Raw genomic sequence first — 25810 nt, forward strand, 5'->3', positions numbered from 1 at the left:
CTTGAAGTTACTATGTGGGTTGAGATGCAAGGACTATTCATTGTGACAGACCAAGCTTCTTTCTTCTAATCGTGCCTACAAACTCCCCGAAGGGAAGATCATATCATTAATAGGTCCTGTCATCACTTACTTTCTTCTTTCCGTTTCAAATCTGTGGAGTAGTTTCCGAAGACCACCGTTTTTAAATCCCTGAAAATGGGCAGCTGGGGCTCCCACAGTGATGACATCGTAGAGAGCATCTGGAATAGAAACGGACAAGGAGTTGAACACTTTGCAAACATTTCTCTCTAGCACACTGTTTGCACTGGAGCATCCACAGTGTCTGAAGTTGGAGGCATTATTCTGTGTAATATTTCAGGAATAACTACGAACTCACATCTCAAGGGGGCAAGAGGAGCTAATCAGTCATCTTAAAAGCCACCTGTGCACCTAAACAAGTTATAATAGTTCCTTGATTTATGACTCCATCTTAATTATATGCTACTGTGTAGAACAGGATGTTCTCTCATTCTTCTGTATACTTACTGAGATAACATGTTAATTGGTCTTTTGTGTATTTTACTTTATTGCGTTTTGCATCATTTAATTTGCAATCAGATTGAAATTCACAATAATGAACAATCTTTTACTGAAATTTACAGAGAAAAGAACCAACATATTAATGCATTTTGGTTCAAGGGCAGAAAAGTACTAGTGCATTTAAAAAAAAAAAATCTACATAGAACAGTTTCCTGCCTATGTATACTAAATCTTACACAATTTTAATTCATGCTTTTGCAATTTCCTTAGGTGACATAAAAAAGAATACACAAAATGTCTCTTGATCTATTTTCCAGCAAGATACTTTGTTTTTTAACAAAAAATCCATACATTTAAATTGAAATTCAATCCTTTGAGCTTGAAAGTCATCAAGTTTCCTACATATTAAGTTTACCCCTTCAAAACAAGCTATCATTTTTACATTCTAATAAAAAGTATCCCCACAAAAAGGAAGGCAGAGTGAATACCCTCTTGTTAAACTACATTTTATTTGAGAAACCTAATTTTGTAGTAGATCCTTTTCAAATTGATTTTGGTATTGACACACTGGCTGTTTTTAAGATCTGATTTATAGGGAAAATAAATTATTTTATTAGCTTCAGGTAAACACCATAACTTTGCCATAGTGGTTCAATGTAAATGTGCCTGTACTATTTTTCTCAATACAAAAAGTCTACAAGTGAAAGACCTCAGTAGCATTCAGAGAACTCAAGGTCACAAAAAAGCAGAATACAACCCAAAATACCCATCAATGAGGCAGATACTGAACAATCACCCAATATATTGCTGGAGTAGTAATCTCTTGCACTTTTAAAAAGTCACTAATAAACTTGCAGTCAGCTTTTCTTAAAATAGCAGAATGTTGGACTTGTACGACATTTAAAGATTTTTTTTGTGCAGGGGATTTTAACCTAGGGCTAAGAAAAAGGTTTCAGGGTATCCATGAAGCTATACAAATTGTATGAGTGCATCTGTCCCACTTCACGGAAAGGGGTCACAGCTTTCTCAACTGCTCATGAGATCACCCAAAGGTCAACAACACTAACTTCTAGTCCATCTTCATTTATCTGACGAGAAACCTGAAGACCTTGAGAAATAACCTACTTTGTTTAAAGTCCAAAGACGTTACACCCAAGGTCTTCAGAAATCTACTCTAAGGATGGATAGCAATGGCTTAGTGGCTTAGGTGATTTACATGGAACTTTAGTCCATGGCCACCTAGAAATTGTGTGGCATTGGGCAAATCACTTAACCTCTCTATACCTTAGTTTCCTCAGCTATAAAATGAAGTTGAAAGTATTTAAAAGTGATAAGCATTCAGAAAGTATTATTTATGATTATTTTTCTATAAGAAGCAATCCCATCAACTAAGCAAAGAAAGGCGGTATTTTAATTTTTGCGAAGCAAAAGTAAACTTTTCAGTCTGAATAGGAAAGTGATCCTAAATTTAAACCAATTTTCTGAACCAATCAATTCCTATGTTAATTTAAACTAAATGCAAAAAGGTAAATCATCATGACACTGCAGGGAAATACACTGCTTTTCTGCTAAAACCTGGGTGACCAGTAATACCAACAATATACCAAAGTGACTAAAAAGTATACATATGTCCCACTAAGCCCAAACTAAATGCATTCCTAACTCAATTAAAAAAAGAAAAAAGTCTTAGATTCGCTGAATCCAAAAAAGTTTGTGGTCTCTCCAACCCTACCCAGCAAGAGAGAAGAAGGAAGGAAGGGGAAATCTGAGTGGAAAGAGAAAGCATTATTAATTGATGGAGGTTCAAATATCACACTTTTGCAAAACCTGCAAAACTATCTGACCATGAACATGGGGCTAGAGCCCTTCGCAGGGTGTTTTAAGAGGCCCATGCACATGAAGGGCGCTGAGCTTAAACTTTGTCAGATTCATGGTGAATCTATCTAAAGTTTCAGCATTTTCTAGGCACAGAAACTTTCTCTTTCTTTTTTCACGTCACTGCTGTTGGGAATTCTAGTCATCTATGAAGGAAACAAGAAACTCTGAAGTGGCAGGTAAAGGAAGAGAAGCAGGTTGCTCAACTACTCTCCACTTCTCATAATAAAGAGCTGATTATTTATTTTTAAATCTAAATGTAGGAGTTTGTGATCCTTGACTCTATCTATGTAAAAAACTTCCAAAGTTATGAACAAGCTCTTACATATCCAAAGTTGGGACTTTTACTTATTTCCATTCTCCTTTCTATTTACGAACTCATCCCTTTTAGGGTTTTGACACTCCATTTTTACTGAAGCCTATAAAATACCCATCTCTGGCTAGTTCTGACCTCTTCCACACTAAATAACCCAATTCCTAACTGAATGTCAACCAGCTGTTATGCTTAACTTGTTCTCTTTTAAACTGCTCTTCCATCACATTCCTTAAAATCTTCCAGACAAAAATTCTCAAGATCGTTTTCAATTCCTCTCTTTCCCTCAACATTTTATCTGATCAGTTCTAACAACTCTGCTACGAAAATGTCATTCTTTCTTATCACCGTGAACTATCTTTACGCTAATACTGACCCTCCTCTTTGCCTGTCAGGAGGATTTCTGCCTCCATTTTAGCCTCCCTGCATCTACAGGGCAGGAGATTGTTTCTCCTACGTGGGTGGCCAGGCAGTCACTCTGCACAAAACAGACGCTTCAATATTTACATTTCTCCTCAAATAGTTCAAACGGGAATAAAGAACACTCAACTGTCTCAATGTCATGCAGGTTGTAGGTGCTCCATAAATGTTAATAAACAAATATTTTGAGTCTGAATTCAGTTTTTCTTATTTGTCTTTAGATTATGTAGGAAATTACTATTCTTCATTGAAGAATAAGTTTAGATACACTATGCAGAAAATAAAAAAAAACCATATTGGAATCTAGAATATACATATCCAGGGGATGAAGATAACTATATACTCATCTATGAATCATATTCAAGAAAAGAATAGAGAACTTTTGATTATATATATGAAAAGAATGAAAGTAGACCCTTCTCTTACAGCATGCACAAAAGTCAATTCAAAATGCATTAAAGACTTAAACAAAAGACCTAAAACTGTAAAACACTCAGGAAAAAACATAGGGAAAATGTTTTCATAATATTGGTCTTAATAGTGATTTCATAGATATTACACTAAAAGCACAAGCAACAAAAACAAAAATAAACAACTGTGACTACATTACACGAAAAAGTTTCTGCATAGCTAAGGAAAGGCAACCTACAGAATAGGAGAAAACATTTGCAAACCATATGTCTAATGAGGGGTTAATCTCCAAAATATGGAATGAACTCCTACAACTCAATAGAATACTCCATGGAGTTTTAATATTTTGCAATTTTTATTTTATAATTATTAGTTATCAATATTACTATATTACAACAGCTATCTCTTTAGCCCTTTCAGCTTTGAATTTCACTTGCAATTAACACCTACAAAAATAGTAGATAGATCTATGCACACCACGGGATTTATTTCCTGTTTCTTAGTTTAGTTAATGAAGAATGATATGCATGTATTTAAAGTACCTTGTCCGTTCTTGGCTGGAGCGGTTGTATTCCTTTAAATTTAGTTAGAATTAACTGCAATTGATTGTTTTCCTCCAGGAGAGAGGAGGTATACAAAAATTTTTTTTCAACAAAAATATTAAAATTCTAAGATAATAATCTGATCAGTAATGTTTGTCTCATTTAAAGATTTTTTCCCATTTTACCCTGCTCTTTAAATTAGGTATATTTGTGATATGAATAGCCCTTAACGGTACATATTAAAAGCTTTCAGATTTTTGGTAGTAAGGAACAATTGTAAAAATCTAGATGGGCATTTTATTTTATAGAAAATTCAGCAAGAAAAGCTAAAAGGCCTTTTTTTCTTTCTTAAAAAATATAATATGTGTGTCTTCTTTCTTTGATGTTTTATACATCAGAACGTGTCCTTGGCTTTGTGAAAATGGCATAGTATACGATATAAAAGGGAAGTGGAATTCAAGTTGAGTCTCATCAAGCTAAAGATACTAGATTGGTTTGAAATTTAATAACAGGGCTGCCTCATAGCCTTTTAAAAGCCATTTAATAATAGAAATGAGATAATAAGTCTATTTTTCCCAGAAGATCTCTTTAAAATTCCTACAACTATAAAAATAGTGTTAATAAAAACAATGTAGACATGCTGATCTCATTTCAAGGAACAATTTAAGCCTAATCCCTGACTTCAAAATGGGCCACAATATGACTTTGACGTGAATCACGAGACCAAAAGGATTTTTAAGGGAAATCTGCTTCAAAATAGTCCACGCAATTTGGCATCATCATTAAACATCTCTAAAGATAATTATGCTTCATTGATGATGTGATAGACCCACACTCTTGAGATACAGAAATTAGGGAGCTCTGAATAGCTCCTCTTGTTTGCTCCTTCCTTCAGTGCAGGGATTAGAAGACGAAGAGGCAGAGAGGTCAGCTGATTCATCCATAGTCACACAGAAAATTCTGGCTGATATACCTGATTTTCCAACTACAGTTTTATGATATCATATAATAGGTTCTTTCTTTCACTTTTTTTCTTTCCTTCCTTCCTCCCCCTCTCTCCCTGTTTCTCTCTTTTTTTTCTATGTACTATAATATGCTATTATGTATCTATAATTGATAAAATAACTTAAACAGAATACTATAATATCACAAAAATCCCTATTTTATACTACACACACTGCTTTTCCAAGAAAATAAAATTTACTGAGATACATTGACGTGGGAAATTTTGCTCTTAATTTCAGGGTTTGTTTTTGTTATTGTCGCAGCTGTATAAGATGTGTATTGTGGTGGACATTCTATTTGTTGCATTTGCTTTAAGTAATGAATAAGGATGAAGAATTAACTTAATGGGTCTGGGGGCACCCGAAGTTAAATGGAGGTAATTTCATTTGTCAGTATGAGACATGACAACATTAGTTCTGCTCAGTTACTTGTTTCAAGAGCTAGACATTAGCCTTGTATTTGGTAAATCTGCCTGCCATTGTTTGCAGAGCTGCCTCTCCAAATATAGCAGGCATATTAATCAAATGTGAATAGATGCAATTTTACTAATAGTACGGATTAAAATAAATGTAGACTATATACAAATAACTCACCAGTGAAATACCAAGGCTTGGCCAATCTTACTTGCATCATTACCTTGCAAAATGTTGTTTGTAATTCAGCTAAACGTTTAAATCAGTAACCATGGATCTTAAATAAATGTAACTGCAATTCAAAATGTGCTAAATACATGTTATATAAGCAAGTAGAAAATTTGATTAATGACCATCTACAACTTTTAACTTTTATTTTGCAAATAAGTAAACCAACGCTCTGAGAGGTTACCTTGGTCAAAGTCAAAGAAATTGGTGGTAAGCCCTAAAAATTCGGTCAAGTTTCCAATTTCTATTATAACATTTAGTTGGTGATCTAGTCTATAAATACCTACGTTATCTGAATTCTGAATTCAGGTAATAACTTTCAAACTTATTATAAAAACATAAATATTTTAAAAATATATAAATCGCTATTTCGTATTGTGAATATGATCTGTATATATGATCTACATGAGTGGCCTTGGGGGGAAAAATCAGTATGCAATAGAATTCAGTACCTTCACATTAATTCTTGGCTGTTAAGATATCTAGTCCTTTCTCATATTTCCTTCAAAGAGAGGAACCCGTCTTTCTGAAAACTACTATGTCAAAAAATCCTCTAGTTTATGAGTTGTACCTTAGTTCTATGACATCAAAATCTTGTTTTTCTCTCTTCTCCTTGATATTTGTTATCACAAATTAAAAAAAAAAATTCCTTCATATATCCTATTATATGTTGAACTGTGTCTCCCAGAGAAAGACATCTGAGAATCTGACCTTATTTGGACATAGGCTCTTTACAGATGTAATCAAGTTGAAATCAGACCATTCGGATGGGTCCTAATCCAATATGATTGGTGTCCTTTGGACACAGACAGACACACACACAGGGAAGATGATGTAAAGACACACAGGGGAAGATCCTGTGAAGACGAAGGATCGGTGTGATGATCGGTGTGGTTTACCAAAGTAAACCAAAGATTGCCAGCAAACTATCAGAGGCTAGGAGGAAGCAAGGAAGGATTTCCCTATAGGTTCCAGAGGGTGCTTGGCTCTGCCAACACTTTGATTTCGCAGTTCTGGCTTTGAGACTGTAAGACAATAAGCTTCCGTTGTTTAAGCCACCCAGTTTGTGATGCTTTGTTACGGCAGCCCTGGAAATTGATCAATATCCCAAACCAAACCAATTAGGAGAAATTTTGTTTGCTTTCTAAATTTCTTTCTTTTAGCTGACAGTTTCTTCCTTTCAAATTGGAGAAACGGAAGCTAAATGCATTGTTTTCATCTCAGCTCACTCTAGTCTATTTTTCAGATAGTACCTTGGAAAAAAACAAACAAATGAAAACAAAACAAAACAAAACAAAAAACTCAGCAAATTGTAAATGGTTCTGTTATTTCAAGAAATTAATATGAACTAAAAGGCCACTTAGATAATAATTCATCTTTGTTTAGTAGAAATATTTTAAGGATCACCACCAAATATTTGAATGCATACTTAAACATAAATTCTTATCAATTTAGCCCCAACAAACTATCTGTGGTTTTATTATACTGCTATTTATCCATGGCTGTAAACCCAGGTCATCCTTTTCTCCCGTTTCCTCATTCTATCAGTCATTAAGTACTCGCATGTGATGATTTCTCCATAATGCCTCTCTAAATCATCTTTCCTCTAAATCTGGCCCCTTCCTTAGTTCAAGATTTCTTTGTTTCTTAATAGGCTCTTAACTGATCACTTTTCTCAATTCTAACAGCCCTGATGAAACTGACATTCATTTTTTTTATAATGATGGCAAAAGCCATATGTATCACAGAAACTCTTACTGTTCAGTCTAGGTGTTTTACATACTCTAATTCACTTAATCAGGAAAAGAACACTGCTTAGAAAAATTAAATAACAGGCTTAAAGTCAGATAAAAAGTAGTAAAGCTGCAATTCTGTTCCATTCTACTTCAAAACATATAAAGTTTTTACTGTATCATAAAAGTTTCTTCATATTGGACATTAGAGAAAAATTATGTTGGTTGTCAGATAGCTTTTAAGTATTTTAGCTTCTTTATTTCTTGTTGATACTCTGGTATCAACAAGTAATAAAGATTTGATGATTTCTAAAACCATTACATGTTTTGTTCAAACCACTAAAAGACACTCAGTATACAAAGAGTTCCTAAATGTCTTGGGCCAATCTATCTAATTTTTATTTCAGTTCTTTCATTTGACATAATTTTTGATTAAAAGAATCTAAGCTAAAATTTCAGATAACTGATAAAAGTTCCCAAAGATAAAATTACACATCAGAATGATTACAACTCTACTGAAACTTGCACACCAGCTGGTTGTGCAGGCACTATCAGTATGAACAAGCTTAAAAACCTGTTTAACTTTTCTATTTATAAAACTTCAGGTGATTCTAAAGCAGAACAGAAATTTCGTTTTAAATGTTAAAACCTACATATTGTGACAATGGCTACACAATAGGGTGTTAGAACACATCTTTGGATGTATCTGTGTATGTTGGCAGAATTTGGTGATCTAAAGTATCTTGGCTCCCTAGGAAGATGGGTCCTAGTAGGACGACCGGATCATTTATCATTCAACCAGGGAGAATTCTGGGAGGGAAGGAGGTAGAGGGCATTATTCAAAAATGCTGGGACAACATGCATAATATGGCACTCTGCTGATAAATACGAGTACTTAGTTACCCTAAATATGCATACAAATTGATATTGTAGAAAAAGTAAGATGAGAAGAATATTGCAAAATGTATGTTATTAAAGAATTGCAAGGAATTATGTAAAAAGGCAATAAATGAAACACTATATTGTTCATTCGGGACCCTATTCAGGTATATGAACACCTGTACATTTTTCCTGGTTTCCTATACCTGAGTACTTCAAAATACTCTTATCACCTTCTATTTGATAAACCTTCTCACAGGGAAGGGGATGATTTTGTTGATAGTCACCACTAAGTCAGAGGAACAGTACGATTTCGGGCTTTGGTTTCTCAAGATAGGTTCACAGTGAACAAGTCTTGTATTCCTCTTCTTCTAATTCAAACAGCATTAACTGCTAGCTATTAGCTATCACTGAAAGTATGTAAGGTAGCTAATAGTCAATTTTGCATATCCACCTGTAACTCAATTCAGGTGCCATGTTTACAAAGTATTGCCCAGAAACACAGCAACAAAAATATAATAGTCCCTTTTGTAGTATTTGGTTATTATCTGCTTCAACTGTTTCATCTTTACCTTTATATAACTGCAAAAATTGTAACTTCTGCCTATAGGCAAGATTTTTAAAGAAATACACGTAAACATAATTTGCCCATTAAAAAAAAGAATACTATATACTACCTTTCAATTGAGGGGTGTGAACATGCATTCTCTGCAGATGTAAATTTATTGGAACAAATTCTAATGTTTTCTCTCCTTTGTTGCTGCTGGATTTGAAAGAGGACCCTAGGTGGAAAAAAATGGAATATTATTAGTAAATAAATAATGTGTGTGTGTTTGTGTGTGTGAACACATGTATGATGAAAAGTATCTTTGACATAAAAAAAGTTACAAAAATTTCAGAAAGAAAAATATAACTATGGGTTGATTTTCTTCTCAGAAATTTAATTTTTGAAAAAATTCCCAGTTATACTTATAATAATACCATGAGATCAAACAGTCCCATTTTTCCTTTGTTATTTTTCATGCCAAGGTGATAGAATTAGAAATGAAATGTGTGTGTGTGTTGTTTTTTTAAAATCATGGCTTTCCTGTGTTAATAACAATGTTTACTATTGTTTTCACATAACGTACATGAAGTGCAGTTCAGTTTGAATATGTAAAGTTATTGTTTTCCCACCTGTTTCCTTGCTAAGTTCTGTCAGAATGTCTTGGTACATATTCACCATTTGATCACAGTGAGTAAGGACATTTTTCCGTAGATTGTCCCAGTGTGGAGAAAGTTCACCAAGTTCTTTTAGCTCCTGATTTCTGTTAAGAATGGAAAAGAGGAGAAAGTATTTATTATTGTTAGTATTAGTATTAGTATTTTGATCTTAAATCCACAGACACAGAGTGCTTGATCAGGGATGCCAAACTAATGAGAAATCGATTCACCATCCCTTTCAGAAAAGTTCTATGTGTGTTTTAATGGGAAAAATCATTTTAGCACAAAGAAAGATATGAATATGCTAGGCTACACAAACATTAAACATTCTGTGTGTTAAAGAGAAAAAAATACAGGTTAAATTCATTAGTAAAAATTTCACAAAGATGGCAAAGACTTAGTATTCTTAACGTACGTAAAGGACATTCAGTTAAAAAACAAACACTTAAACCTCACCAGAAAAATGGATAAGTTCTAGGCTCTAACCATCCAAAATGAAATAATGTGGGAAGAGTTATCTATGTCCGAAGGTAACACGAAATATTCGAGTAATCTAGTTTACGTACAATAAAACTATATATAGTTTTTAAGTCCATAAATGGTGTGATCAGGTATGATTTTATTGGCTTCAGTTTCTCCCAAGAAGACAATTTAAGGAAATACTGCATATGTTTTGTCTCTTCATTATCAAAGGAAGAGATAATCATGCCATTTAGGTTTTAATTATTAACTTTTATCTAATTCTCTACCCTTTAGCCAAGTTAATTTAAATCATCAGTATTCCTATTTAAATTATAATGATAAATGGTTTAATATGCTGCTTGGTTAGATCTCTTATTCATTTCTGTAACCTTTTACCAACAATATTTTCATGAGGCTAATTTAACCAGCAATAATGAACCTTCTTTTCTATTTTGGCTGTGAAACATGCTAAATACCAAGCTAATAAATTCAGAAGATGTGGAATATTTAACATCCTGTTAAATGCAAGAGTAATGGATGGTGGGCAAAAATGTGACTTGGTTTCAAATGTTTGTAGTTGCCTTGGTTTTGTTTCAATGGGAAGGCAGTGTTGTATCGCTACATCTTTCATCTGAGGTCTTTACAATTTTTGTGAATAGTAGTCTCACTCTCAACTTTTCCACAGATGAACTTTCATCACACAACATTCATGGGAGAAGTAATTAATAAAAAGGGAATGAGAGTAAAGAAAGTTCATGATCAAAGTGGGAGTAGGAGGGGAGGTTGAAAAAATGGGGAGTCCAGTTCCTCGTGTACACTCAAATGGCAGGGAATTTAAATTCAGGACAACACAACAACAAGCAAAACAAACAAGTAATTCCAAAAACTTGAGATATTTAAGTCTAGAAGGACCTGGGCAAGTAGGTCAAATCTAAGATGGATAGCAGGTGTGGTATATCAACAATGTAAAGTTTTAGCCTGTACTTCCAATATACACTTATAATAGAACTCTTAGTTAAATATTCCTGCTTAATACTTATAGATGCACTGATAGATGTGTAATGCAAATAGGTTTACAATTTATATTGTCTTTGATCCTTATCAGAAATAATACTTAAAAGGGAGATGGTGAGGAAGTAAAGGATGGTGAGAGTAAAACCCCTGACTGGTGTGGGATCCTGGGGTGGTGTACATCTCCTGCCTAAGAGAAGCCTGGCAACGTGTGGTCAGAAACGTTTCGCGTTCAGTAGGGAGTGATTGGGATTAGTCCATAAACTATTGTTTAAAATTTACTACACTCCTCCAGTATGTCAAAATTTATATACAGGGATAAGTAGATGAAACCTGGTGTTCACTGCTTGTTTTTTCTAAGGGATGGCATTGAAAAGACCCACGTTCTGAAAGAGACTAATAAGCAATATAAGGTATTTATGCATTAAAAACATTAAAATATAGGAGAACTACATAATAAAGATGTAATAAACTAAAATAATGAAAAAGTTGTAAAACAAAGTGGGGCAGAGTAAGAAAGTATAAGTTTAAGAAAAAATGAAAGACTTTCCTTACATTAATACATGAAAGTAGATGAAGAGAGGACAATCGGATGCACCAAAATTAGTAAACTTTTCCACTGGGATGGTTAGGGCTCTGTTTATACTATATTTTAGTTTGTTAGTGAACAAAAAGTTTGCAGTTTAAGAGTCTTGCTTTGTATGTCAATAAGTTCTCTAGAATGCAGGGCCTGAAATCCTGCAATCCCAGGTAAGCATGAGGGAGCTAAAAAGAGAAATGCTGCAGGAAAAAACAGAAGCAGACATAGGTGGTATGCTACTGAGCTGGGCAGAATGTCACAAGAAAACATGGCTGGTTACCAAGTCATGTGGAACAACTCTAGTGACGTCAAATGGAATCTTAGCACCTTGGAACAGTTTGTTACATGGAAGAAGAGATGCCCGTTCCTTATCATCATCTATATTTTACTGGTTAGGATTCATCTGATGGGATATTAACTTCTTCATACTTACACAACTTCCAGTTGTATAATCTGTCTCCTTTGGGTAGCCACTGGGGAAGCAATATCCCAGTGGAGCCAGAACTTTCCTAGGTCTAGTCTGATAAGACACAGGTGCCAAAGCCATTCTGGATCTTTCCATGGTAGATGCTATTGGGGCATGCTAATACCTGGTCTGCATCTTGAGGGAGGCTGATATAGCTGATGGTATTAAAAGATAATATGACAATGGTGGCAATATCTTCCCCAAGAGGGAAGTTCAAGTGTAATCTTTCAAAGAGGTGACCAGTTGCAATTCCCCGAAGACTTAAAGCCAGTTAGTGAACAAACCTACAGTATGTAATACTCTATCTGATCCTTGGGGCCTAAATTGATATTCATCACCAATCTCTACCACTCAATCTAGATTTTCTTCAGATTCCACGGGCACTTCAGCCGGTCTGGGTTACTGCCTTGTGAGGTCACCCAGGCCTTGATCCAAAGGGATTAGGCCCTTAGTTTCCTTGCTCCTATCTGTGTATGGACACCTTTGAGTCCCGGGCATACTTCTTTTTGTTCAGATTGTGAAACAGCAGCCCTGTTTTCTCATGGTGGTGTGTGTGGTGTCTCCTACTCTCTGTGTTGGTTCACTGTAGTGAGGAATGCATGGTAACCAGATCACAGATGAAATCGATCATAGCTTCTAGTTAAATGGGATTATTACTGGGTCCCCTGACGGAACTGCCAATACCCATACTCCAAGAACCAGGATTCTAACTGGCAAAGTCTAAGGTTGTAGGAAAAGGAAGCACAAATCCATAAGCATGGCATTATGAGTGTAACAAAGGTCCACCCCTATTCCCAGAGCTGTGTGTTCTAGCTGTGGTGAAGCACAACGTCCTCTATCAAGTGTTGGATTAGCATATAAACTTCACCCTTGAAGATGGTGCCCCAATCCTAAGGTTTCCCCAAGCTGGTGCCTTAGCTGGGCCTCTCATGATTAATATTCCACAGTCAGGTCTTCTATCAGGTCTGTGGCTACCAGGTGGGCTGGGGCATCAGTGACCACAAGCTCATTGGTGCACATTCTTTGACGTATCAAATGCCCTTTGGTTGCAGCAATGTCATGTGCGATGCCATATCACTGGATCAGGAATTCTGTAAGCCTTCGGATGTGGGTGCCACCGTGGCACTGGGAGCAGAAAAGGCAAACACACATTTGGACTGTTTCACCTACTCAGGATGAATCGCTGCCCTCTCCAAGGTCACAGGACCCAACTTAATAGACCTGCCACCAACTAGCTATCACTCCCCCAAGGAATGGTACCTTATTAGTGTCCCCTGCCAGTCTATTTCTGGCATTTAGCATTTAGCAGTGCCAGTAGCTATATCAGCCTTGAAAAGGAAGGCCGTGTTCTTTGGCCCACGCATAGTCCCCAAGTCTGCCACCAAGGCCTTTCTCTTTGTGGGTGTATTGTACAAACTCTGGGGTATTCAAGAAAGAAGACCGGCCAGTATCCCCAGACAGGTGATAATGTCTATCTGGTCCAGAGAGCCTCCTCGAGTATTTGCTTTCTGATGGGCATGGCTCTGAGGTATAAAGGTGCTTTGTGCTCACTTCTGTAAGCTCATCCACATAGCCCTTGCCCACGTTTCCCTTGTATCCAATCTTCAGTCTTATTTCTTCCAGGCCATTGAAGCCATTCACTGTGTCACTACTCCATGTACCTCTGTGCCTCAGGTCATTTCTCCCTCTAAATGAGTAACAATTATACTGTTCTGCAGATCTGCCCACTGGGTGGATTTCCTTCACTATTGACCTTCAGTTCCACCGAACACCTCAGGCTGACCTACCTTTACACCAGTTTGAGTTCTTCCGTCTTTCCACAAGTTAGTCAAATGAAAATTCCAATGTGGTTATAGGTGGGAGATGAGAGAGAAGCACCACGCGGTAGAAGTATTGGCACAAAGTCCATGACCTGAGACTCTGGGACATCTCACCATCACACACACACACACACACACACACACACACACACACACACACACACACGTCCCTTCCTGATCTTCTGGAGCCCAATTCCAAATGTAGCACTCCAATCTAATAGGACATTACTCCTACACTATACAATGTGATCAAGTCAATACGCAGTTCATAATGGGCAGTTCCAGTCCCAGAGTCACTTTGTGTCCCGTCATCAGGGGTCCAGTTTCTATTAGGATCCAGTACCTTACTAGCATCTACTATTATTATTTTTTTAAATAAAAAGTAGTTTCCTGACGGTGGCAGGAGGCACCAGTACATTTCAGAACCCGAAAGCTCTGCACGGAAACGTTCCTATTTGGATTTTTCAAAGATTCCACATGGCAGCGTTGTTTCTCACCATGGATATTTTCAGCCTTACTGGATCTCTTTGGTCATGTACCCAAGGGTTTGCGACACAGTCAGGATATTTTGAAGTGTCCCTCTTGCTTGTACTCCATTTGACACACTCATTCTGCTTCTCCACTAATGGCTTAGCCTATATCTATCTACCATTATCCATCTACCTATTTCTCTATCAATCATCTATCTATCAGATGGCTAGTGGCTGGTTAAGCACTAGAGAAAAAGTCTTAATGATTTGTGCATCATAAATGTACTTTAAAAACAATACTTATGTACATAGATGAAAAAGGTCTTTTTTTTGTGTGTGTTATTTTACTGATTTTTCCCTACTATTTGTCATTGTACCAACGTATGTTAGAGGTAGAGTAACCCTAGGTGCCATTTTACACCTTATTCCACTGTAATTATTAATATCTCCTCCATTCTCAGAATATCCTATTAGCTTGTCCACATTACAAGACACCAGAATTAATATATCCTTTTTGATATAGATAAGGAAAATGACAACTATGAACTCACAGAATATTACAGTTGGAAGGAAGTTCGGAGAATAATTTGAAACCTCCTCTTTCACAGATGGAAGAATGTAAATGAAACTGTTAGTCTCAGAGTCACTAGAATACCATCTAGCTTTCTGACTATAATCGCCATGTCCCCTCTTTCCTCACCCCATATGATTCTCCACTCTAAAAACAAAGAAACACAAAACAAAATAACAAACAACAGAGTGCCTTGTTTGTTGAAGGTACTTAATGAACATACTCCTATGTTGAGTGGGTGGGATTTAGCACCATAGCCTATTGACTTTTAGAATTAACATTTGTGAACTTTCATGTACTGTTAACATCAAACCTGAACAAAGGATAAATTACAATTTAGGATTTTTACTTCTGAATCTCTCAGTTTGAATGACACAGTTACTAAGTATGCAGTGCCTGGTAAACGATATTCTCTAAAATATGTTCAAGTGCATAGCGGTGTCCAGTATTACGAGACTCATAGATATGGCTCCTGTGGTCCAGTCTGTGTGTCACTGCATTTATCTTAACAGAAATCTGGCATCAGAGTTATAATTAAATAGTTCCACATTTTTACTAAGACTTTGGTGTGAATGGCCAAGTAGATGAGGTGGAGAAATGCATTTTTAATCCACAGAACAATAATTTTAAAATAGTCCTTCTCTATCTATAAATATTCTCATTTTATTCACAGTAACAACACCTTCTGCTTTCAAAAGATGTTTCCTGCAATCGCTACCTGGTAACAGTAAAAACAAAAATTTCTTTCTGAAAAATTCACTGCCCTGCTAAACACATAAATCTCTTATGAATTCATTGCTTTACTCTCACAGGAGTTCTATCTCTAAAACAAATCTTCTATCCTGTCTCCAACTCCTTCTAATTTTCTAAGAGTCCAACAGACAGACATAGGAAGTTGGGAAGAACAGACTGAATATTCAAATTATTGAGTTAGGCCTCTTACACGTTAAACATTTTTTGGCACTTACTGCCACCTATCCCCTGTTGCTCTGCTACCTACAAAAATAAAAGGCAAATTATATAAAATAAATCACAGAGGAGACAAATTACTAAGGCCTATTTGAGAAATAGCTAATGCTCTATGGATCTTGGCATTCCACCCGTTAAGTAGGACATTCTTACTACTACTTTATGAAGTAATCTTAAGGCATATTTTTAGTCTATATAATTTGTTTTGTCTTACCTTGTTTAACTATTTCAAAACTAGATGTTTTTCTCTTCAGTAAAATTACAAGTTATTGGAGGTCATTACGATCCTCTGAACCTTCCATAACACAAAACACACTACTAAGTATATGACAAGTTGGAAACACAGACTATGGAATAACATAAAAAGAAAATGAGATTTTAAAAAAAAAAAAACAAGAAACAAAAAATGATGTGTGAAGAATGAAGAGAAATAATTGAACACAAAACGGGTCATAGGGAAACTGGAAAATAAATAGCCAAACCTGCTTTAAAATGTTTACATATATTACATAAGACATGAGCAAGAATATTAAATAGATACATGGTTTTATAACTGTATTGCTTTCACCCTTGGGGGTGTTGTGGCTAGAGGAACAGGGGAGGGTGTTGTACCAAAGGGAAGTCTAGTAATGGATAGGCATTGGACATGTTTCCTTACATTAGACACCCACCAGACCCACCAGCTCCAACTGAATCTCTTTGATTAATATTGGAATTCCATTACAGTTCTGTTCATTAAAAAAAGAAAAGAAAGTTTCTGCTGAAAAGAAATAAAACTAGGCTTAAAACTACCAAAATAGAACATAGCAAAAAAGAAGAGAAAGTTTAGCTTCTGTTTAAAGCTTCTATTTAAAACATAGTTTTAAAGTCTACTGATGATGTATTCAAGGGGGGAATTCCAACATGGGAAAACTTTGCTCTGAGCCTGTGAAAGGCAGAGACTTGTGTTATTCACATTTTTGTCCTACCACCATCCTTAGTTGATGGGAAATGTTCCATATAGGCTGCTGACTGAATGAATGAAAGATTTTCTTGGAGATTATTATGTGGAGATTTTCCCGAAATTTAACATAGAGTCAGAATATAAGCTAAACCCAAAGTAGAATGCTGAGCTCTGCCCTAGTTAAAATGGATAGATACAATAGATAAAGGAGCCATTGTTGAGTCCTCTAATCTTGTATGATGTAGGTATGTAACCCTGGATTGCTCAATATTTTTTAGGGATAGAGAAAGATTTGAAAATATATCTTCACTTGAAATTTCTTACTGTGATGGGTGATTTTGTGTCAACTTGACCACAGGGTGTTCAGACATTTGGTCAAATGTTATTGTAGATTTCTATGAGGGTGTTTCTAGGTAAGATCAACATTTGAACTGGTAGGCTGAGTAAAGCAGATTGACCTCCTTTCTTTGGGTGGGCCTCATCCAATCAGTGGAAAGCCTGAATAGAGCAAAAAGGCTGACCCTCTCTCGAGTAAAGAGAATTCCGCCTGTCAACCTGCCATACTGACTTTGAACTCAACATTAGATTTTTTCCTGCCTTCGGACTCGAACTGAAACATTGGCTTTTCCTGGGTCTCAAATCTGCTTGCCTTTGGACTAGGACTATAGCATCAGCTCTCACGGGTCTCCAGCTTGCCAGCTCACCTTGAAGATCTTAGAACTTGTCAGCCATCATAATTTCTCTCTCTCTCTCTCTCTCTCTCTCTCTCTCTCTCTCTCTCTCTCTCTCTGACTCTCTCTCTCTCTGTCTCTGTCTCTCTCTCTCTGCGCACACACACACACACACACACACACACACACACAAAATCACATCTTACTGGTTCTGTTTCTCTGGGGAACCCTGACTAATATGCAACTATAGGCAGCAATTCCATCACAAAAATTTCTCTCTGCTTGGTGCAAAAGAATTTTGGAGGTGGATTGAGACAAAAACATCTAGAAGATCATGTAGGTGCTTTCATGGCTTTTTATCCCTCTCACCACATTTTACAAATACTCCATAGACTTTTTTCAAAAGAAAAATGACTATAGAGATGCTTAGCTTGTCTAAGGGACATGAACAAGAAATTTCTCTAGGTCTAAGCCCAAAAGTTCCACTATTTTAATATAAGTCTGAGCCCAGAATGGTAAACTTTAAAAACTTGGGTATGTAAATTCAAGAATTCCTGAAATTATTAAAATTATTGTAATAAAGAATGCCTGAGAATAATAGTTAACTCTTTCACAAGAATTTTGTAAGACCAACTAGTCTGATGAAAGCTTAGATACCAAAGGATATGATAAGAGTAATAAAGACATTAAAATGTTATTTGAAATTGTTATTATCTAACTAAATAGAAATATTTTCCCCCAATAAGCTGTACAATACCATTTTGTAGAATAAAAATAACTATACAATTTAAATAGAACCTTTTGGTAGCTATCACAATCTAAAATTTCACATGGGTATACATGGATGGAAAGTTTAATAGCCAAGCTGCTTTCATTCATTATGCAAAATTAGACCTTAAGTCAAACCCAAAAGAAGTCATAAAAAAGTACCCATTAGGGAAAAGAAAATTCAATACTAAATAGTCAATGAAGAATAGACTACATAAATGACTTGTGGGTGGCTTCAATTTCGTAAAGTGATTGGGTGACACCATAAAACGGAACAAAGTTCAACTTGCTGTCAGATCTCGTAGTATTTTCAACCCACCATTCAAACTGTCAGTGCTTTAACCCATTACAGGGATAAAAATGACATCCATAAATCACAGCCTTTTTTTTATTAAAAAAATGCATTTTTGAAAATGACGATGTGCTTAATGTTGCAATCCTCGAGCCACAATTTCACTGAAAAATGACTGGATATTCTGAGTAGTAATTCACTCTGATTTTCACTTGACATTAAAATAAGTGAATTTTGTAGTACAATACACTTAAGGAGGTTTCAAGTTCTATGCTAAGACTAAGAATTAGAGAACAGTATGTACAGGATTTAGTTGCAATCACAGAATCTGTTTGCATCTGACAAACAGCCAAATTCTATAATTTAATTTTAGGTAACTGCATTAGAAAAACAATGAGGAATCATAAGCAGGTCTTATTCCATCCTAAGAGTCTATTTGCTTTTCCTGATAAAGGTGATTTGGTGTTTATTTATTTCTAAATAATGTCTTATTTATCCTTCGGGGTTTGTCTTAAAGTTATCAAATATGGACAACATCTATCTTTTTAAATCGTAAAGCTCAGTGTTCCACTTATGTTTAAAATGGTGGCATGTTACATGAAGTTTCTCCTAAGTCCACATATATTGATCACCTGCCTTTTCTTTCTAGGTCGCCATGATTACTAACCACTGACGAAAGGCTGGTGAAGCAAGAAAGTGTGCGAACACACTCATTCCTTTTCATTATTCCTGTCCATACTTTTAGAAATTGCAAACATTTCTGGGCAGTTTCTCTTCCAATTCCCACTCCTGGACCTGTAGTGAGAATGTCACTGAGTTATACTTCATAAGTAGATGGAATTCAGGAGGCACCCCAAAAGCTTGGCCGTAGGGCTCTCTGGTGGTCAGCACAAGACTTTCCAGGTGATCAAGGTTACTTTTGTATAGAATGTATGTCTTTTTTATTTGCAAAACTATCCTCAGAGATAATTGTTCAGAGCTGGACCAAGCAAAATTAAAAATTCCATTGCACCAGGCACATTTCAAGTGCACAATAGCCACAAAGCTCTCATACTAGATAGTGCAGTTTAGAAGATTTCCATCATTATGGAACGTTCTATTGGATAACATTGCTCTGGACAAGTGAGAAGAATACAATGGAGAAGTAGGGTGACTTGTTAAATGCTATATTGCTAGCTAGTAAGTAGCAAAATCTAGACTCACATTCAGGTGATGTGACCACAAATCTTACTCTCTTTTTTATTTTAATTCCTGATGAGTATAGTTTCTTCAAAGATAAGGTAGTATGCTTGAATTAGGACAAGACTAGAATCTGACCTGACGGAGTCATCTGAATGTACCTTCCACTGAGGTCAACAGAGAGCTGGTTCAAACATTTGGCTCAAGTACACCCTTACCAGACAGTCTTGGCTATCATAACTGCTAGAATGTCAAACAACAAAACAAAATTCTTATTTATTATCTAGTCACTTAACGAATGTGAATGCAGGCGTATCATGCTGACTTATGCCCGGCACTGTAGTAAGAACTTTGAAAACATTCAGTCATTCACTACGTACAATAGCCCACGGAAGTAGCTATCATTATTATTATCGTCCTTATTTTACAAATGATGAAACTGAAACTCAGAGAAGATAGTAATTTATCCAAGAGCACCCAGATAGTGAGTAACAGAGTTGGGATTAAGCCTAAGGGGTTTGTCTTTGGTGTCATGCTTTAAACTACTACACTAGATGGACTCGCCATTAGAAATACAACAATCTCACTCCCACTAGAAATCACAGCACAGAACATATATGTTGATACTATCCACTTGGGAAGAAAAAACACAAAAACTCTTCTATCCTTTGCCTATACGGGTAAACTAGAAAGTTGGATGTCAGCCTTCTCATTCTCCATATTCAATTCCAATGGGCAGGGAGAAAGGACAGTTGTATGTTACTATCTCTCTCTTTTTTTCAATTTATAGATGTCACTGATGGTTATCCTAGATCAGTGCTGTCCAAAGAGCTCTCTGGACTGATGGAAATGTTCTGGAGTCGTGCTATTTAATATGATGGCTACTAGCCATATATGGCTATAGAGCACTTAAAATGTGACTAAGGTGACTGAGGAACTAAATTTTTAATTTCATTGAATTTGAACAAATTTTAACCTAAGTCTAAATAGTCACATGGGGCAAGTAGCTAATGTACTGCATAACACAGACCTAGATGGTGCCACTAAAAGTCAAAGAGGGCTCCTTTGTCTTCCAAACCTGCGACTTTCCCACTATTTCATGTATCAGTCAATGAAACTTATCTACTCAGTTATGTACGTCAGAATGCTTGAGCTCCTGAGCACTTTACTTCCAGATGTAATCCATCCCCAAGTCCTGTTGATTTTAACTCCTTAAAAAATCTCAAATGTGTGTACATTTCTCTATTTCCCACCACCACCACCATGCTGGTCTAAGCCACCATCATCATTTGCCTGGGCAATCACAGTATCTCCTAAATTGCTTTACCTCTCCACACTTGCCTCCCTTTTTCTAAATGTAATCATGCCATTCTCTACTCACAATTCCAGTTGTTCTTAGGAAAAGGATTATATTACTGAGTGCTTATTACATGCCACGTATAATGCGAGAGTCTAGGAAGAGTACAACAACAGCAAAAGATAACTGACAAGTTTGGCTCGGAAGGCCCAAACTAATCTGAAGCCTATCATTCCAAAATCACTCTCAGCTCCAAACACTTTGTAGGAGAAGACATGCCTAGTCTGCTTTTCTGGCTGCCTAGAATTTGTGGGACCATATAGTAGGATTGTATACTTACGAGGTGTGCTAGGTTAGTAAGCTAAAGGAGGTTAAAATGAATTATAGACCTTTTTGTCTGAAACACTGTCAACATTCAGCTAAGAGGAATAACAACAACAACAGCTGTGATAATGTTGAGTGTCTCCTGTTTACATGATTCTTTACATAAATGGTAAGAGAGGTTTCCACTTATAAAACACCATGTATGCACCAGGTGTTTTCATCATTAGCTCACAATAACCATATGCACGTATTATTTAATCCCTTCTTTACAGCTGAGGAAACTGAAGATTAAAACACTTAAATTGGGCCATGTCACATAGGTATTAAGTGGAGTTGGGGGAGCCAGGTTTCAAACCCAGAGTTGCACTTATACACAAACACACACACACACACACACACACACACTTACCCCTCAAGACAAAACCCTATAGTCATGTTAGAGTCTCCTGATTGTTCATTTAAATACTATAATAGCCCTGCAGGACAAATGATAACGTTATTACCTAAAAAAGTAAATATATATATATATATATATACATATATATGGAAATTGAGAGATTACGTAATTTAAAAAAAATTATCAGTATATATCAAGTGGCAGATACAGTTTCTGAACACAGGTCAATTATTATTCCAGTCCTGTGATTTTAGCATTACAACACACTCTCCCTTAGTCAATTCATTTTAAACAAGAATCTTGGCACAATAGGAAAAAAAAATGTGCTTCTGGATGAGTTTTGCCTTATTTGTTCCTGTGGGGCTATTGTAATACCCAAACAGCAAAATCAAACACATATTTCTATCACCAGCTTGGTGATACTAAGCGCTCGACAGGACCTCTCATTAAATGAGACCAAGAATCCATAATGATGGACTTAATGGCACACAGCATCTGCCCTCAGTACTAGGCGTTGGTAGGGCAAATGCGCTTTCCATGATAAATAGCATGTTGTGCAGTCCTCCAACTGTGCACCAACATTGTATGAAGAAAAATGAACAGAAGAAATAACACCAATCAGGTATGAATCAACAGTGGAGTCCTGATGTGATCTTTTTGTGTATCCTTTTTGGATCTCTGGGACTTAAGATTTTTCTCAGATAGAGCAAGCAAGAGAGATAGAGAAAGAAACACAAAGAGAAATTAAGTGGAAGAGATACATTATAAAAACATCTATGAGATTCATCAGTTTGAGGTTTATTTGATATATAGAATAGCTAAATATAATAGCTGGCTCCCTATTACTTTTCCCCACTAATCAAGGTTTTTTTTAAGGTCAGTAAAGATTTTCAGTGAGCCTTTATTTTATCTAAGTATGGGAATGCTGATAAAGATCTCAAAAAGCATGTGTTTCAGCCATGCCAAAATAAACAAGGCAGAAGATGAGGCTGGAGAAGTAGGTCTACTTGCCTTGTAGCCCATGAGACAGGGAAAGATTCTACTTGCCTTGTAGCCCATGAGACAGGGAAAGATTCTACTTGCCTTCTAGCCCATGGGACAGGGAAATCTTGTCTGGTAATAAATAATTTGAAAACAGAACATAAATTATATTTCAGAATGTCAAAACATATTAAATGGACCGGCTGGGTCACAATATTGTAAAATCCTACTGTATATATATTTTTTTGTATAATGAGGATGTTTTTGAAATAGAATTTACCTGAATGTATTCTACTCTTTTAGTTTATAATTCTTAATATATACTTTTAACATTTTTAAAAAGGCACTCTTGTGGCATTATCAGTTTGAAATAAAATGAACCCATTTTTTAATGAAAGTCATGAAATGCTTTAAAGTACAAGGTCAGAAAATTAAGTATCTTCTGCATTTTTCTCAAAGTAGATATAGTGGTTAGAAAAGCAAGTTAACAGTATATGATACTATTAAAGCGAACATGTAGAAGATGTTTCTGAGACATAGATCTCCGGGCAGCAACTAGACTTTCAACCTGGGATTTCAAAATATCTTACTGACCGTCTTTTTCTTAGATAAGAATACACTATGTTCAAGAAATAGATTGATATATAGACACGGTTATCATAGTTCTATAATACAGTTCTAAAATATAGAAAACAGAATATTTGAACTATATAGTGCTCAACAAAAATGTCTGTCTTCATTAATATCAAGTATTTTATCACCACAAATTTAGTATATGCACCACATTTACAAATACGAATATCTAAGACAAAGTGTGTACATTCTATCAAAGAAGTGGTAATAAAACTTTTATTTAAAGTTTGTATGTCCCAAACTCTATCACATTTTCCCTACTAAAGTATTTTGGTTCAGATTTTTTTTATATTTTTTATATTTTTTTATATTTTATTTACAAGATTGTTTCTCTGCATGATAAACACAAATATATATATATATATATATATATATATATATATATATATATAATAAAACCTAAGAAAATCTTCAAGTTAATTGTTATAAAATATTCTTATCTTTTCTTCTAAACTACCAATACTATGCCACAGAGTTTCTCTCTTTCCCCAACCCTGGGTTCACTGAAGAAAAATATGTATAGGAAAGAAATGAAGAAAGGAAAAAAGATAAAAATACATGATATAAATCAAACTAATGTTTTCCTGGGGAGTTTTATTGACCATGAGGTTCATTTTCCCTGAAATATTTCATTTCTTTAAAACTTTTTTGTACCATTTTAGATTTTCAAACATTTTATAGTGTAGACATGTATACCTTTTTGATAAAGCCAAACATTATACGGCCACCAGAGCCTCCCATCTAAGCATATATGTGTGCACACCGTGATTTAATACCGTGTTTGTAGTTGTCATGGAGCTTCAAGGCTACGGGTATAATCATTTTATCTAATAACTAACATATTTCAATGTAAACTGAGCATAGCAGAACTTTGTAGTAGTACAAAAGCTGAAGAAAATTCTCAACATAAACAAAATATGTGGCAACACTAAAACAAACTATAAAAATTTTATAGGTTGTAGTTTGGCAAGACCTACATAACTTGTCTGCATGCAACCCAAGTTGAAGAATTGCAAAGCCTGAAGTATTATAAACACAGGCAAAGACACATACACACACACACACACACACACACACACACACACACACTCACACACACACACACACTCACACACACACCCCTTCTATGTATTTAGAAACTCTGAGCTGTCCTCAACGTGTCATTCTCCCTTTCCTTCCATTATAATAACTCCATAATAAACCAGTCCCCATTTCACCATCCTTCAAGTATGCTAGATCAAATAATTGGTCTGCTTTCCAATGCTAAATCCCCTATGCATGATGATTGTGGAGTAATTCAGTAAAATTTTCAGAAGCAAGGTGCTATACTGAGGACGTTGTAAGCCAAACCTCTCCCTCTTCCCTTCCCAACACATAATTCTAGTATAATTCTCAAGAGGTTAAATAACAAGACTGTCTCCAGAAAGCTCCTACTGGAAATCTGCATTTTATAACATTTTCAATCAAATTGTGGTAATCTGTAAGTGAGCCCTGGATTTTGAGGAAGTAAGGCCATAGCAGAAAAGTCATCAGTAGACTGTTGTGTCACAGGCCAGAAATAATGGTGGTCGGGATTAGAGTAGATGGAATGAAAATGTGAAAAACAAATGAGTTCCAGAGAAAGTGTGGGGTTGGGAAGGAGGCTGAGGGAAGTTAAATACTTTCTGGGATCTGAATAAGACTAGGGTTAAAAGATGCTGAAATAAAGAACTTTAGAGTACAGATCTGTCCAAGCTTTCCACCCAACCAAGAAAAAACCATTTCAAGTCCTTTTGCAGGACAATGTCCTGTTCTTATATTCTTAACTTATATTACCGTGTTTCACCGAAAATAAGACCTAGCCAGACAATCAGTTCTAAAGCATCTTTTGGAGCAAAAATTAATATAAGACCCGGTCTTATTTTAATATAATATAGGACCAAGTCTCATATAATATAATGTAATGTAATATAATATAATATAATATAATATAATATAATACTGGGTCTTATATTAATTTTTGCTCCAAAAGACGCATTAGAGCTGATTGTCCAGCTAGGTCTTATTTTCGGGGAAACACAATATGTTATATCATGTGAATTTTATATTATAATTTAGTTTTATATGATAATAATTTATATTACATTATAAAAATAATTCTTAAATTATTTTCTCAGTTGGATGGCATATATATCTTCAAGTAGATTTTCTAAGAAAGTTTTGTGGGTGACATTTTCTGAACTCCTGCATATTTAAGTATGTAGTTTCCATTGCCTTCATTCATAAAAAATTCATAACCTGACCCTATATAATAAAGTAGGGTCACAGCCTTTACCTCTCAAAAATCAGCAGATGTTATTCAATGGGCTTCTGCAGAGAAGTGAATGATTAGCCTGATTTTAGCATATAAAAGAAAAAAAAAGCTGCATAAGTTTTTACTATGTTTGTTTGTTTGT

The 25810-nt window shown here is 35.6% G+C and overlaps 1 protein-coding gene across 9 annotated transcripts in view; it reads right to left on the reverse strand.

Annotated features, from left to right (window-relative positions):
- The window catches only part of INPP4B (inositol polyphosphate-4-phosphatase type II B), a 613177-nt gene that overhangs the window by 118369 nt on the left and 468998 nt on the right, over window positions 1–25810 (reverse strand). For all 9 annotated transcript variants that reach the window (XM_033135157.1, XM_033135154.1, XM_033135152.1 and 6 more), the window contains 3 exons: window positions 9515–9645; window positions 9016–9120; window positions 131–239 (listed from right to left, as the gene is read on the reverse strand). In XM_033135157.1, the coding sequence (XP_032991048.1) occupies window positions 131–239; window positions 9016–9120; window positions 9515–9645 (345 nt within the window). The remainder of the gene's footprint in view (window positions 1–130; window positions 240–9015; window positions 9121–9514; window positions 9646–25810) is intronic.

This window comes from Rhinolophus ferrumequinum, chromosome 18 (assembly GCF_004115265.2).
Source record: "Rhinolophus ferrumequinum isolate MPI-CBG mRhiFer1 chromosome 18, mRhiFer1_v1.p, whole genome shotgun sequence".
NCBI classification, from domain to species: Eukaryota; Metazoa; Chordata; class Mammalia; order Chiroptera; family Rhinolophidae; genus Rhinolophus; species Rhinolophus ferrumequinum.